Source organism: Panthera onca, chromosome E2 (genome assembly GCF_046562875.1).
Source record: "Panthera onca isolate mPanOnc1 chromosome E2, mPanOnc1 haplotype 2, whole genome shotgun sequence".
Taxonomy (NCBI): domain Eukaryota; kingdom Metazoa; phylum Chordata; class Mammalia; order Carnivora; family Felidae; genus Panthera; species Panthera onca.
Window position 1 is genome coordinate 5,845,699 of NC_138353.1, and position 17,046 is coordinate 5,862,744.

The 17,046-nt window shown below is 42.4% G+C and overlaps 2 protein-coding genes across 2 annotated transcripts in view; both read left to right on the forward strand.

Annotated features, from left to right (window-relative positions):
• The first annotated feature begins 1,197 nt into the window (after positions 1 to 1,197).
• Positions 1,198 to 3,165, forward strand: LOC144614607 (protein FRG2-like-1). Its single transcript, XM_078438774.2, has 4 exons — positions 1,198 to 1,472; positions 1,746 to 1,820; positions 2,042 to 2,122; positions 2,388 to 3,165. The coding sequence occupies exons 1-4, from the start codon at positions 1,292 to 1,294 to the stop codon at positions 3,074 to 3,076; spliced, it is 1,026 nt and encodes a 341-aa protein (XP_078294900.1). The 5' UTR covers positions 1,198 to 1,291; the 3' UTR covers positions 3,077 to 3,165.
• A 5,038-nt stretch (positions 3,166 to 8,203) lies between these two features.
• The window catches only part of LOC132691090 (uncharacterized), a 52,511-nt gene continuing 43,668 nt past the window's right edge, over positions 8,204 to 17,046 (forward strand). Inside the window, 3 exon segments of the mRNA XM_078439248.2 lie at positions 8,204 to 8,317; positions 10,671 to 10,732; positions 16,362 to 16,515. Coding sequence (XP_078295374.2) covers positions 10,718 to 10,732; positions 16,362 to 16,515 — 169 coding nt within the window. The 5' untranslated portion in view covers positions 8,204 to 8,317; positions 10,671 to 10,717.

Genomic DNA, 17,046 nt, shown 5'->3' on the forward strand with positions numbered 1-17,046 from the left:
TGGGTGTAGAGATTACTTAAAAATAAAATCTTCAAAAAAATAAAGTAAAAAGTAATTTGTGTTGTAATAGACTGGGAGTCTTTTTATTATCTTTTATATCCTTGAGTAGTTATTTATTAGAGATGAATTTTATGGCTCGCCACTGGTTGATTACAGAAATCCTGAATTCCACGATTTGCACTCAAGATTTCAGCCCCATTTCCCACCGAACCCCCATTCCAAAGGAGAAGTTTTCAGTGGATGATACGAGAATGGCAAAACACCGACGCATTTTGAGGTGGCCTTAAAAAACAGATTCACTTTATTTTCTTTAATTGTGTGAATGCTTGAAATTTCCATATTAATACCTTTAATGAGGGCGCTTGAGTGGCTCAGTCAGTGAAGCTCAGGTCTTGATCTCAGGGTTGGTGGGTTGAAGACCCACATGGTGCTGAGCACTGTGAGTGAGGAGCCTGCTTGGGATTCTCTCTGCCCCTCCCCCCACTTGCACGTGCATTCTCTCTCTCAAAATAAATAAACTATTAAAAAGGCTTAAAAACCTTTAATGAAAATCAATATTGGCGAACTATCTTCACCGTGAATTATTTTTAGTTCATTGCTGGTTTCACTTTTATATAAACATGTGGTATTTGTCAGATGTACTCATAGGTAAGATTGACTTGTTGATGTTCCTACAGTGACATCCAGTCGTTAAAGGTCCAGGGCAGAGTTCCCGCTGTCTTTGGCCACGAATGGAAACAAAGGAGAGAAACACACCGTTTGCATCAGAAGGGTCTGGTGGACATTTTTATTAAGTCCGATTTTCCTGTGACTTACTCAGAACGAAATTATCAGTGAGAAGAATACTGACAATACATGTTTTCCAACGATATGGAAGAAATCTTTCTGATAAACCTACCTAATTCCTGTACTCTTGGGAAGAAGGAACACAAATCCAGTAAGGTCTTAACTAGCTGTGGGTGGGAGTTGGACCAGAAGTAAGACAGGGAGGGGTCCCCAGCCTTCCAGTCCCTCTGCCCCCTGGCTTTGTTGTCCCGCTTTTTGTCACCACGACAGGCCCCTGCAAAAGGCTCCCCTGGGCTGCGTGGGGCCCCCCACAGGAAGCACGAGCGGCCACGTTCCATCTCTCGCGAGAGCCCAGGTTCCCGAGCGGCAGGAAGGTGGAATTTTTCCAGCCAATAGGAGCGAGCCACGCCCTGCGTGGGCGCCTATAAAAGGCAGGTGCCAGCGGCCAGTCTGCACTTGGGAGACCTGGCGGTGCAGGGAGAAGGCCGTCCCCGGGGGCTTCCAGATGGACTCTGGAACTGAAGGCTCAGAGCCCCGCTGCTCATCCGTGCGACACCCCACTGACCGGCCGCCCTGCCACCAGAACTCGTTCACAGAAAGCGGCTCAGATGTGGCGGAGAAAGCACTGGAAGGGAAAGAGGAGACGTTACTGTCGCCGTTGAGAGAGAGCCGCACCCAAAGGCGAGGTAGGAGTCGGGTGGTTTGTGTGGGGGGGCTGGAAGGAGGAGTAGGGGTCAGGGTTGTATTCGGAAATCGGTGGTAGGGAGCACCCAGCTCCAGGGAGGCTTTGAGAAACGGGGCATTGACCCCCCCGGGCCCAACTTGCTCAGGTTCACCTCGGACCCTGGCTGAACAGGCTGTGTTGAGAGAACCGTCCACAAATCGGGGTCTGGGATGGACTAGAGGGTTCTGCGGGCCTCGAGAGAGGCCACTCGCGCAAACGGCCTCTTTTCCCCCAGGGCCAGAGCCCAAGACCGAGGAGGAGGATCCCAGGGAAAGTGAGCCCAAAAGGGACAGCTGCATTTCCGGATCAGGTGAGAGCTGGTTTTGCTGGGGAGGGGGCACAGGACGTGGGGCGGCTCAGTCTCCCCGGTCAGGGAACTGGAGCTCGGTGGCACCCTCGCACATCCTGGGCTCTAGGAAGAGCTGGGAGCCTGGCCTTGGTTGCCAGCCCCGGTCCTCACGTGTGCAGGACGGATTAGGGCCGCGAGGGGTCGGCCCGAGGCGGCCACAGAACCTCTGGCCTTGTCCGCAGAATCGGAAGGCTGCTCCAGCTGGGAGGGCTCCGGCAAGAGGAAAGTCACTTCCAGCGACAGCACCTGCCCCCCGGCAGCAGGTAGGATCTTGCTTTGGGGCGGAGGTGCGCGGAGAGGAAGGCAGGTCAGGCACGCGGGGCGTGGGCACAGAGGGTTGTTGAGGGGCTGCATCGGGTGAGGAGGCCCTGGAATCCAGGGAGCTCTGGGGGACCCGTGCCGGGCCTGGCCTCGCCTCGTCCCGGAGCCGGGGCAGGAAGGCTTGGGAGACCGGCGGGGTTCACCCGAGGGGGTGGGGTCCCCGGGACTCCAGCTGGCGGGGCGCTCGGCCACGTGCTGCCTCCGCAGGGGCCTCTCCAGCAGGTGAGCGCAGTGTGACTCCGGGAAAGAGGAAACGGACGACGCCGGACTCGGGCCAGGGCAGCGAGAGCGAGGAGACCGCGGGTGCCCGGCGCCGGAGACGCGGGGCGCGGGGCGCCGGGCGCGGCCGGCGGAGCAGGCGCAGGTCCCCGGGAGACCGGCCGCCCCCACTTCGGAAGAGGCTGGTGACCGCCGTGCGCGCCCTGTCTGAGGCGGTCCGTCAGGACGTGGCCGGGGCGTGGGAGCAGCGGGAGCGTTCCCCGCTGACCTGGGAGCAGCGCTCGGGGCTCGGGCGGCTCTGGGCGCCTCTGGGCGCGGCCTTGCAGACCGTCTACACCATGGCCAACCAGGCGGCCTACGTCTTCCCTGCAGAGAGCTGGCTCGTCCCAGCGCCGCCGCCGGGCCCCCGGGCTCCAGCTGGGGATACAGGAGAAGCCCGGGGCTCCCCCCGCGACGGACACGGGGCCTCCCCTCCGCGGGTCGGGAGCGAGGCCGCCCGCGCTCCGTCAGGCACCCGCGCTGCCGCAGAGCTGCGCGCGCAGCCCCCGGGGCGAGACCAAGGCCCCGCTACCGCCCACACTGCGGGTACCGCGCGTGTCAGACTTGGGGCGCTCGGAGCAAAGGCACTGCCAAGACCGAGTGCGGAGCTGACGAGCTCGCGTCCGATTTCGTGTTAGGCACTGTGGTGTGTTTTGAGGGTCTTAGGACGGCCGAGCATTATTTCATGATGAGAACAGGTATCGGGGTGTAATTCCTATGTTGTTGCCCACGTCTCGCCAAGTAAACATACTTCTCTCCTTCCCTTCGATCCGAAAAGGCGCTAAGTCTTGGGTCCCCTGCCTCCAGTCTTGGAGGACTGAAGCCGCAGGCCTGGGGGAGCATCTATGTGGCGGGATGGTTGTACTGTTCGGTTTGGTGAAGTCACCATGTCGGTTTGCCCTTCGCTTTTCAGTTACTCTATATGAAACCTGGTTCAAGATACATTAGTGTTATTGACCGTATGTGCTTATTCTCACAGCTGGCTCATATGCCAAATTTTAAATTTTCTTCTATTTTGCAGATTTCAAGTTATCCTATTTATGAGAGGATATTAAATCCAAGATAGATGCTGTCATTTTGTATATATTTTATGTACTTTCCAATTTGTATTTTACACTGGGATCATGTAGTCTTTCATCTATAAATGTGCAGACTTTTATGTAAGCAAAATAAACCTTTTTCCGTATTGTCTTGTCCTTTGGTTCCTAATTTCTACATAACAGCGATAAAATAAAAATGCAGCTCATGGATTGTAGGTCTTAGATAATTTCATATTTATCTAGATGGAGTTTGTTTTATGGCAAGTGAGGGTTAGGAAGGAGGCTGTTTTCTTTTCACCTCTACTGCATTTCCACCTTGACTTTCCTACACCTAGCAGCTCTTATTGTAGGACGGGGATAGCAGTTAATTATCCCACTGAATGGGGCAATTCAATTATAACATATTATAAATCAGTTTGAACCCATGCCCTGGCTTCAAATTATACAAAACAAGTGCCTGCATGTGTACAAAAAATTACAATTGGCAAGTTACATTTGGGGATTGGAGGTGCTATTACCAAAGGATGAAAAATAAAATTTTAAAATAATAAAATAATACAACAAAATAAAATAAAAAACAGAACACCTGGGAATAAATCCAATAAAAATGTATCAAGTGTATATGAGAAACTATATAAGATTTCAGAAATATATGAAAGTAGACATAAACAAATATAAAATCACATCATTGTTCTTAGGTAGAAAAACTCCATATTATCAAACATCAATTGTCCCTAAGCTAATTTATAAATTTAATTTGTTTCTGAAACAGATAACACCAGTTCCTTATTGAATCCAAGCATGTTATTACAAAAAAAAAAAAAAAATCCCTACAGCTGAAAATACAAATAAAAATATGCAAGAAAACTCTGAAAAAGAAAAAAAGATGAGGGTAAACTTTTAGTTAAGCAAGAGCTCCAGAGATCTGTACAACATCGCACATATAGTCATCAATGTATTTGTACACTTAAAAATCCATTAAAAGTGGGGCAAGTGGACATGCACCCCCATGTTTAGAGCAGTGCTACGGACAATAGCCAAATTATGGAAAGAGTCCAAATGTCCATTGACTGATGAAGGATAAAGAAGTGGTATATATATGCAACGGAGTAGTACTCAGCAATCAAGGAGAATGAAATCTTGCCGTTTGAAACAATGTGGATGGAACTAGAGTGTATTATGCCAAGCAACATAAATCAGAGAAAAACAAACATGATTTCACTCATATGTGGAATTTGAGAAACTCAACAGATGAACATAGGGGAAAGGAAGGGAAATTAAGATAAAAAGCAAGAGGGAGGCAAACCATAAGGGACTCTCAAGTACAGAGACAAACTGAGGGTTGCTGGAGAAGGGGTGTGTGGGGGGAATGGGTTTTAGGTGACGGGCATGAAGGAGGGCACTAAGACCACTAAGGTGACCTATCATATAAGTTATAAACATAGAAATGAAATGAAAGTACCTGAAAAGGATTTTCAGAGTTACAATCAAAGAGAAGAACATGCCAACAATAATTTACATCAGGGATCACTGGATTATTTGCACAACTCAGTGCCAGTATATTTGGAAGTGTACATGATGCGGAAATTTGGTACGAAGACATGCTTTACCAATATTGATCTCCCTAGTGTTAACAGGAAGTCTAAACAGAACAGTATCTACAAAAAGGGAGAAGTTTCTGAGACCCTCACAAATAAAAGCAGCAGGATCAGAAGGTGAAATGCGAAGATTCAATAATTCCTTTAACTCTCAGTTAAGCCAATATTCATTTAAATTAAATTAATTTTTATAAATTTAAATTTAATTTGAGAGAGAGAAAGAGAGAGAACAAGCACACAAGTAGGGGAGGGGCAGAGAGAAAGAGAGAGAGAGAATCCCAAGCAGGCTCTGGGCTGTCAGCACACAGCCTGACATGGAACTCCATCTCACGAACTGTGAGATCATGACCTGAGTCGAAATCCAGAGTTGGATGCTTAACCAGCTGAGTTACCCAGGTTCCCCAATACTCTTTTAAATAGCATTGGGTGGTTACCACATCTTTCCACACCTGTAGTTTTGCTGATTTTTCAGTCATCAGCTCTGATTAACTTTATTATTAAGAAACAAGAGTTCAAATTAATCCTTTGTTTTCTCTACCCACAAATACACAATCAAATACTCCCCATATCCAAGTCAGACAGTAGAACCATAATGGTGGACAACCCTTAGTTCACAAATACAAACACCGAAACATTACACATAGAGGCAAACACACATGCATACGCACAACATACACTCAAATGCACAGCCATACACATTTACACACTCACACTCCATAGCAAACTCACACTCATGCACACGCTCATCAAATACAAGCACAGACTCACATTTACACACTCACCCATATTCCTACATTCCCAGTCCCGTGTATGTAATTACATTCAGACTGTCTGCATGCACATGTGTGTCTCGACGATATGCTCCCATGTTGGAAGAATACAGGAATCTCCTGACCTTGGAAGCCTGAAAGCGGGGGGCACTTTCCACCTTTCTAACTTCTTCCATCCCTGCAACAACCCCAAACATGATATTTACCACGTGCTACATCTTAAAGTGCTGGAAGCATTGCCACTGCAGGTGCAGGCAAATAGGGCAAAGTTGGAAGGTTGCAGGTGTGTTGGAGCAGGGTCCAAATGAGGCCAGAGGGAGAGGGTATAGTTAGTGTGCAGAGAGCACGGGAGCATGGAGAAACAGATGCAAAACTCTTCAAAGGCATAAGATGCCACAGTACTTGGTAAATACAGATAGGGACAGAAAAGCAAGGGGGAAATGCTAAGATGAACCCTGAGTATGGGATCAGAGTCAGGGACATCAGTATGTGCACAGAGTTGGCTGTAGATGTGCAAGTAAAATCACTATGAAAAATAATTCAGTAAGCTAATAGGATATACTATTGATATACAAAGAAAAATGAAAGAGGGCTCATGAAATAAATAGCTTTAAAAAAATAAAATGAGGGGCGCCTGGGTGGCTCAGTCGGTTAAGCGGCCGACTTCGGCTCAGGTCATGATCTCCCGGTCCGTGAGTTCGAGCCCCGCGTCGGGCTCTGTGCTGACAGCTCAGAGCCTGGAGCCTGTTTCAGGTTCTGTGTCTCCCTCTCTCTGACCCTCCCCCGTTCATGCTCTGTCTCTCTCTGTCTCAAAAATAAATAAACGTTAAAAAAAAAATAAAAAAAAATAATAAAATGAAATAAACCCACCAGGTATGAACCTAACAAAAATGTGTAAAGCCAATATGTAGGAAAAAATAAAATATTCCTGACATATACGAAAGTAGAAATAAATGAATGTAAATTTACATCATGTTCTTGAGTGGAAAAACTAAATATTATAAAAGGTCAATTTTCCTTAAGCTAATTTATAAATTTAATTGGATCACGATACAGATACCATCAGTTAGTTTTTCGAATTAACAATGTTACTGCAAAAATCTAACAGAATAATGAACAAAGAAGAATAGGCACAAAAACTCTAAAAAAAAAAGAAAAGAAAATGGGTATGGTTATCCTTCTGAGATGTTTTTTTATTAACAGACTATTAGGTCAGTGAAGTCAAAAATTGAGAAGTATGTCAAAGTGCACAAGAAAAGTTAATAACCAGCAAAAACTAAAGTGGGGACACATCATTAACGCTTGGTATTTGGGAAATGGGAATTCCTATCAAAATGACCATGAATGGTCTTTTCTTTAAATCCCTCAGCAAGATAAAGGTCAAACAAAAGGGAAGTCTATAGGGTAAAAAATAATTAAAACAAGGTTAAATTCTTCGTAAGACTTGCTTCTTTCTCCCTGAGTAAATTTTTCTTAAAAATCTAATTTTCAAGCATAAAATAGTCTTCCAAAGTAACTGAGAACAAAGGTTTTTTAAAAATTGCGATTGCAATGATATTTAGCAACTAAGGAGCTTAATCAATATACAGGTGCAATCTGGTAGTTCTGAAAGGCGTTTGGATTTATAATTCATCTCGAGAGGTGCAGATTCGAATATCAAAGAGAGAAAATTGATGACCACCCACAGAGGCAGAAATGTTTGTTCCCTTAAAACAACAAGCCGCCCTCCACCCCCCACAGCCCAGGGCCCAGCGGTGAACGCCAGGGAAGGCAGTCCAGCAAACGGGGAGCAGAAATGATAATTCAGTGCAAAGCTCTGATGGGGAGTTAGTACCAAACTGCACATTGTCCACAGAACAGTTTTGCATTTCGCAATGTAGCGTCCATCACCGCCACTGACCACCCCGGCTTTTGCTGCATTAAACAAGGAGCTGTCCTTGTCCGAGTCTCAGTCGCCCCTCAAAGACCCCAGGTCACAGGTTCCCGCACAGCTCCGCCTCACTAGCCGGAGCGCGTCTCCACCGCTGGCTACAAATGTTTCCCAGGGTACTGAGATCAACTTGTCAAATACCACCACTCCCAACAGAAGCGGCCCACCCTTCCCTAACGTTGTACCCAGGCTGGATCCGAACGACACCAGCGAGATTGGAATGAATCCAAAAGCGGAACCCGAAACCGCCGGTCTGCAGGACAGAGGACCAAATGCCAGGCGAAGGACGGTGCCGGAGGCGAGATCCAGCTCGCCCAGGCTCCCGCCCGCACCCGCCTCTTCCTAGACCGCTTCGGCCCCACCCAGAGATCGCCCCGCCCGGTCGTCTCGACGCACGCGCATGCGCGCCTTTCTGCAGACCCGGAAGCGGATCCCGCGGAGCAACGGTCGAGCTGGCGGGAGTGAGTCTCCATTTTTCTGGATCTTGCCCTGGAGGCGTTCCTAGTCCCTGCCTCCACATCCAGATTTCGGGGATCGCCTGGTAAGGTAGAATCCTTGAACCCTCTCACCCCTCTCGCTGGGAGTTCGTCCCTTTCGCCTTCGCGGCGTTACCGTAAGACGTTTCGATCCCAGTCGCTCGGTGCGGGTCCCGGGCGTCCGCGTCGTTTCTGGTTAAAATCTCTCTGAGGCAGGTTCGGGCCAAGCCTTTCTGCCTCTGGCCCTTGCAGACCCCAGTCGCCTTGCCAGTCGCTTTCCTGCTCAGAACCTTTCTCTGACTCCCGAAACTTCCCCCTCCCCTCAACCGCGTTCGGCACAGTCGTCACTAGGAAGGTGGATGCAGGCCCTTCGCCCCGCCGCAGGTAGGGCATAGTGGGGACAGAGATGGCAGGGGAAGACGCAGGAATCTGCGGAGTTAGAGGGTCATCGGAAAGTGTGGGGAGAAAGAACGGTGGGGATTCAAACAAAGGCTGCCACAGAGTAGGGTGAAACTTTTGGAAGAGGAGTAGTGAGGGAGGGAAACGGAAATGGACTAAAGGAGAGAAGAGAAACAAGGACACAGAGAGACTTATTCAGAGAACAAAACATGTAGTGATCTCAAAGCACGGGACCCAAACGCTAGTGAGTACAGAAGATAGTAAGTTGTGAAGTACCGATTTGTGGCTCTATGATCTTGTTAATCTAAACTTTGGTAAATTTTTTCAGTTGTGCAGAAGAAAGTGAGAGTTGTGAAACCTGGTGTTTGAGGCAACTGCTCTTTCTAAGTATTGCATCGGAAGATAATTCCATTTGCAACCCCTACTCATCTAGAGGGCAGAGGTCTAGCTCAGTCAGTCAATGGGGGAAGACTTTCTGTAACCACATGGTGCTTTTTACAGTGGCCATTATTAACAGTACTGTTTCTCTCCCCCTTTTTTTATGGCTCATGGCATTCTTTTCTAAACTTGATGTATCCTCTTTATCTTTAATATCATAATCCATTGGATAGCTTTTTAATTTCCAGATTATTTTACCTCTTAATTTTATCGTTCAGATTATGAGTTTTACTTTCTTACCTATCATATATTGGAAGTATTCTGGATGTCTGTTAAAGAACTTTATAGTATTTCATTACACATCCGTTAAGGATGTTGATAATCTCTTAACACTCAAAACCTAGTTTAGCCAGTTAATTTAATATTCAATAGTTCTCTTCTTCCGCTAAGTTATCTTTTAAATTACCAAGTGCTGAGCCGAAATCTCCAACTAAATAGATGTTCCCCTCAAGTCCCCTCTGCCTTCTCTGTACAGATGTTGAAGGGTGGTCTGGATTGATATGGAACTTTGTTCCAGCAGTGCTCATCTGTTCATAATACAGAGATTGCTCAGAGCTCATCCCCACAGGTGACCCTTTTTCATGTTTTCCAGGACTAGTAACTATTTGTAATTTCATATAGGTTTTCTGGAAAAGAGGAATTAAATGCTTGGGTTTGCTTAAACCCATGAAAGAGAAGCTTCTCTTGTTCAGGAATATGAACAGTAATCTGGAATTAGGATAAGCCCTTTGTACTTAAACCTGTCCAGACCACCTTTTCAGAATTTACTTACACACAGTTCTGCTCACTCTACTCAGATTTCTTAAGGCTAACTTGGTCAAATTACTCCCCTTTGGAGTGCACCCACCTGTAACGTGAGATGATAGGCCAAGAATTCTGAACCTGGGCTAATAAGATCCCTGAAATGATTTTCAGAATTGGGTGTGTGTTTGTCTTTGGCCATTTTCTAGGAGAGGGTGTGCAGTTATCATTAGAGTTTACAGTGTGGGCTAGTTCCAAAAATAATGAAAACCACTAAGAAAGAGGCAGGAGCATAGTCTTAGAGACAGGGATATGCCTCTGTCAGCTCCATCCTCTCTGTGTATCCTGGCTAAATCTTAAACATTTGATCATGTCATCTTTTGACATTAAACCCTCTTACAGGCTTCCCATCACCATCAAGACAAAGATCTAAACTCTCAGTATGGCTACCAGGGAGCTCTGGAGCTGGGGTGACCCTTAAGAATTATTCCAAATTGATGGCATGGACAGGCTTCTGTATCCTGCATCAACCATTCCTTGGATGCTGGCTGCCTAGGGAGGAGCCAAGAACTTGAATGAAACAATTCCTTTTGGTCAAGTGCCGGAATAACGTAGACTGTGGAGTGTGTTGGTTTCAGCAGCGGGGAGGGCTTTCTGAAGGAATGGGTGAAAAATGCACCTGTTGGACTCCATATAAGACTTTATTGTCCTTGCATCCCTCCTTTTGCAATGGGCAACAAAGAACTCTTTCTCCCACAGTGAGGTTCTCTCTATGTATTGTGGCAGAGGAAGGGGTTATGTTGATTCTAAACATTAAACAACATACCTTTTGCCACACAGTATAACCTTACCTGAGAAAGAAGACCGGAAGAGGGAAAAAAGGAGGAATGGCTCTTTTCCAGGTAAAAGTCATATTTTTCACTGATTGTTCTTTTTCCTAAAATGTCACACTTTGGACTCATTAATCTTCTCTGTCTCCATAGTATCCTGCCTAAATTATTTACTGACACCCACGGCCTTCTCCCTATTTCCTCTCATCTCCATGTAGATTCCATCTCACTGTGACCCAGTGACATGGCACTTGGGAAGACTCTCCTTTTAGGTGGTCATCCTGTGAGGGATTTTCTCCGCAGGCAGGAACTGGAGATGGGGAGTAGGCTCTGTGGTGTCCATGAGGTTGGGCAGTAAGGATTCTTCACAGACCCCTTCTGGATGCCCTTCAGCTCATATAAACCAGAATTAAAGAGATTACTATTATGTAAGTAATGTGTTAACATGCACAAGTACCTGAGAAACCCTGAAAAATAAGACGACTAATGGGGGAAGTTTGCTTGTCCAATTTTATAATGCCGTTTGACGTTAAACAAGGGAATCAGTGTGCTTCTGACTACAAAACATTAATATTTTGGGATAGAATGGGAAGTTCAAAGTAGGAATAAGGAATAGAGAGGGTGTTTTATTTAATTAACATAATTAGTTTTATTTTTTTGTTTTGTTTTTGTATTATTTTTTTTTAATATATGAAGTTTATTGTCAAATTGGTTTCCATACAACATAATTAGTTTTAAAGTGTAGAATCAACCTATTTCTCTAAAAGTAAGTGTTCCGTGAATTATTTATAGCACATCCATCTCAAAAGACCATGGTGTTCCTTTAGGAACTCTTACACCATACATCTTTTAGATAAAAATGTTTATAACTTAACCAGACATAGGAGCAGAACTTTCTGTCATCAGAGAGGCTGATGCTCAATTTTCATTTTATGAATTATTGTTAAATATTGTTATTTTTATATTTTTCTATTAAACTCCCCTAGAATATATATTTTTGTGGTTCAGTTCCACACAGGTATGTATTCTGGAAACTAAGAAGTAAAATACCTCCTTCGCTGTCATATCTTCCACCATCAATGATTGTCTTCATCAGGAAGTGGTGTTCTCTTTAGTGCAGATCTTCTAAAAATGCATTTATATATTATAATGTGATTTTAGAAAATATTCTTCTATAAATGTTTTATCACATTTTCTGCAAATTTGAAATGTTTACATATGATATGTTTGGATGTTGTTTTCATGTTAGTAAACATAGAGATAACTGCTTTTTTTAGATCCTCATTGGAACTTTCTGTAAGTGAAGATATGTGAGTCCTTTACAATTTCTTACTGTTACAAAGAATGCCATGGTTGCTGCTTCTGAGCAGGCCGACTTCACTACAGACTTCTAAGGATATCTTATGATTCTGCACCTTAAGCATGATTACCAGATTAATGATGGTCTTTCTGAGGAGACAGAGACGTTCCACTTACTAAATAAAGATTTTAAATCAACTGTCTTGAACATCCTCAGCTAAAGGAAAACATGGAAGAGAACTAAGAAGTAGAGAAACAGTGTATCAACAAATAGAAAATATCAGTAAAGAGACAGAAATTATAGTAAAGGGAAGGAATAGAAATTCTAGAGTTGAAAGAGTATAAACACCAAAATTAAAAATTCACTAGAGGGTTCATTAGCAGATGGGCAATAAGAATAATCAGTGAACCTAAACATCGATTAACTGAAATTATCAAGCAGAAGAAAGGGGGAAAAAAGCTGAATAAAAGGGGAAAAAAAGAAGAAAAATGACCAGAGACTAAGAAACCTTTATGATACTATCAAGAATACTGATATACATATAATAGGAGTCCCAGAAGAAAAGGACAGAGAAAAAAGGTACAGAAAGAATATTTGAAGAAATAAGACCTGAAAACCTAATTGTATCAAAAACAACCTACATATTCAAAAAACTCAATGAACTTCAACTCTGACAGGTGCATGGAGATCCCTGGCAGTCACATAATCAGTCAAATTTTATAAGACAAAAAAGAGAATGTGGAAAGCAGCAAGACAGAAAAACTTCTTGCATACAGGGATTCTGAATACGTTTAACGGCCTGTTTCTCATCAGAAACTGTGGAGGCCAGGAAGCATTCTCATGACGTATTTAAAGTTTGAAAGATTAAAAAAAAAATCTATGAGGAATTCGTTATCAGGCAAACTATGCTTTAAAATTGATAGCATAATTAAGAGCCTCCTACATGAACAAAAGCAGGTGGAGTTCACACTTACAGACTCAGCCTACATGAAATACCAAATGGAGTTCTTCAGGCTGAAATGGGTAGTAATTAGTGGTACATCACTAATAATAAAGAACACTAGTAAAGGTAACTACGTAAGTAAATACAAAAGCCAATATTATATATTTGTTTTCTAAGTCATTTTTTCCTATGTGTCTTAAAAGACAAATGTGTAAAACAATAAGCAAACCTGACTTCGAGTGAGTGAAACATCTGTTCATTTGTTATAAAGTAGTTTTGACAGTACATAAAGGGAGACTGTATAGCAGCAGTTGTTGTATGCTATTAAAGCTAAGTTAATATCAACTAAACTGTAAACTGTAGTTCCCAGGATATCCACTCAGAAAATAACTTGAAAATAGACAAAAATAAATACAAAGGCAATCAAAATGTTACGCACACACATAGACACCGAAAGAAAGGAGGAATTCTGAAAGAAAATAGACAAACAGCAGATGTCAGAAGTATTTCTTACCAGTTGTAATTTAAAATATGCATAGATTAAACTCTTTAATAAAAGACAAAGGAATTGAGTTTTAAAAATGATTCCACTCTATGTCTATAAAAGGTTCACTTTTTAAAAGTCTTTATTTTTATTTTGAGAGAGAGGTTGAGTGGGGGAGTGGCTGAGACAAGGAGAGAGAGAATCTTAAGCAGTCTTCACACTGTCAATGCAGAAACAAATGCAGGGATCGAACTCATGAACTGTGAGATCATGACCTGAACTGAAATCGAGAGTCAGATGCTTAAGCGACTGAGCCACCCAGGTGCTCCAAGGCTTACTTTAGGTACACAAATAGGTTGAAAGTGGAAAGATGGAAAAAGATATTCCATGCAGATAGTAATGAAACCTAGCTGGGTAATTATACAGATATCAGCCCAAATAGAGTTTAAGTTGTAAAATTGTTATCAACGATGTGGAAGGACCTATACTGAAAAAAGTGCTGATCCATCAGGAAGATAAAACAAGTATAAGCAATATGTACATGGAAGCAAAGCCCCCAAATTTTTGAAGCAACCATTGAGGAGATGGTTCTATAGTAGTTGGAGACCTCAATGCTCCCTTTTTTTTAAATAATGCATAGAACAACGAGACATCAATAAGAAAGGAGTGAGCAATGCTGTAAACCAGCTAGGCTCCACAGACACATACAGAACACTGCATCCAACAAAAACTGAAAAATTAGGAGTAGAAAGGAACTTGCTCAGTCTGAAAAAGTGTATTATTAAAATTCCATGGCTAACTTCATACTCAATGAACAGCTGAAAACTTCCCCTTAATATCAAGAACAAAACAAGTGTGACTCATTTTGCCACCACATATCAACACTACTGGAAGTTCTAGCCAGAGAAAACACAGAAGAAAAATAAATACAGTATGTCAAAATTGGAAAAAAAAAATCAAACTATCTATATTCATAGTATACATGATCTTCTACTTAGAAATAAAGAATCCTCAGAATGAATTCATTGAAGTTACAAAATACAATATCAACACTCAAATTTAGTTGTATTTCTTTTGTACAGTAGCAATCAACAAATGGAAAGTAAGTAAGTAATTCCATTTACAAGAGCAAGAAAATGAATGAGAATAAATTTAACTGAGGAAATGGAAGATTTATATACAGTGAAAACCAAAAAGTTGCTGAGGAAAATTAAAGAAAACTTAAATGTCAAGATATCCAGTGTTTGTGGATTGGAAGACTGTAAAATGTGAGTCCTCCTCAGAGCAGTATAAAGTAATACAGTCCTCAGCAAAATCCCAGCAGCGTTTTTTGCCCAAATGGGAATCCTGATTCTAAAACTCATATTGAGTTGGTAAGGATGCCACATAACCAAAATAAACATGAGAAAGAACAAAATTTGAGGACCTACAATTCCCGACATCAAACCTTCTACAATAACTTGGAGTAATCAAAAGTATAATTGCATCATAGGCTAGAAATATTGATCAAAGCGATAGAACTGAGTGTCCACAAATAAACCCATACATCTATAATCCATTGCTTTTTTACAAGTGTGTCAAAAACAGACAGTGGAAAAAGAATAGTCTTATAAATCATACAACTAGTTGTCTGTGTGAGAATGAAATTGAAACTACCTTGTACCATATAAGGAAATCAATTCAGAATTAATGATTAAATGTAAGAGCTAAAACTATAAAAGTCTTAAGTGAAAACAGGGGTAAATCTTTAGTACCTTAGGGTTGGCAGTGGATGTTTACACGTGACCCCAAAAGCAAAAGAGAAAAAGACAAAGTAGATAATTTGGTCATCATCATAATTAATCATGTCTGTGCATTGAAGGACATTATCACATAAATGAATCGGTTTACTTAATGGGAGGAGATAATTTGCCAATCCCATATCTACTAAGGGTCTAGAACCTAGAATATAAGAACATATACCGTATACATTTCATTATACATTAACATGTACAATATATGAAGAACATATACAAGTCAACAACCAAAATACAAAGAACCCAACTTAAAAAATGGTCAAAGGATTTTAATAGCCATTTCTCCATAGAAGATACACAAAGGAAATAAGCACATGAAGAGATGTTCAGTGAAAGGAGTCATTAGTAAAATGCATATCAAAACCACAATGAGATATCATTTCACACCCACTAGGATGACTATTGTAAAACAACAACAAAAAAAAGTGTCTGTAAAGAGGTGGAGAAATTAGAATCGTGACACACGGTGTTAGAAGGTATCTGCTGTGGAAAAGAGTGTGGCAGATTCTTAACAAAATTAAACCACGTGACCCAGTAATTACACTTCTAGGTATTTATATAACCAAAAGAATTGAAAACAAATATCTAAGCACTTACTTGTACTCGAAAGTTCATAGCAACTTACTAATATTAGCCAAAGTTGATAACAACGAAATGCCCATCAGTAGTTGAGTGAATATGGTCTAGTCCTGCAGTGGAATACTCTGCAGCCAGAAGAAAGGAAATGTTCCACTGATATATACTATATCATGGATGAACCCCAAACATTATTCTAAGTGAAAGAAGGCAGATGCAAAAGGTCACATTTTTGATACCATTCCATTCACATGAAAAGTCCAAAATCGGTAAATCCGTAGAGACAAAGCATTAGTGGTTGCCAGGGACTGGGCAATAGGAAGCACCTGTTAATGGGTAAAGGATTTCCTTTGGGGATGATGAAAATGTTTTCAATCTAGACAGAGGTGATGTTTGTGCAACACTGTGAATGCACTAAATGCCACTGGATGGTACTTTAAAATGGCTAATTTTATGTTAATTGTAGCTCATCAAAATTATTTTACACGGAAAGGGAACACTCACTCCAGCCTAGTCAGTCTTTACACATCTCTGCTTCTCTAATTTTGTGTCAAATAAGAACACTTTCCCTGTCCACTTGGTGAAATGTCTTTTCTTTTCAGGGACGGTTGACATTCAGGGATGTGGCCATAGAGTTCTCTCAGGAGGAGTGGGAATGCCTGGACCCTGCTCAGAGGGTCTTGTACAGGGATGTGATGTTGGAGAACTACAGGAACCTGGTCTCCCTGGGTGAGGATAACTTCCCTCCAGAAGTCGGTAATTACTTTTTATGTCTTTGCATTTTCTACTGAGAGCCACTGTTTTGATCATAGGAGTTTCAAATTCCTGTTCTTAAGGGAGTGATTGCAGCTGTTTTGATTGAGAATGGAAAGACTTCATAATGTGGCAAATGGATTCTAACTTCGTTTTCTTCAGAAGTTCTGCATTCCTGCATGTTTAGTTGGGAGGTGATGACAGGCACTTGATGTCATATGTAAGTGATGAATCACTAATTACTACTGAAACCAATATTATACTATATGTTAACCAACTAGAATTTAAAATCTGGGAGTTTGGGAAATAGGATTTAAAAACCCTTAAATTCTTAGTAAAGTCAACTCTCATTGACATCTTTAAAGATAAGGCTCAGAGAGAAGTTACTTAAAGTTGGGGGAAAAAAGAAAACCTTATAGTCAATTTTCATAAATATCTGATTCTGTGGTCTTACCCTTGTGCTTTTGGTTAGTCGTTCTTGGAAAAGAACCAGATCTCTGCATTCCTACAATAATCCTTAAGCATTCTGGCAGT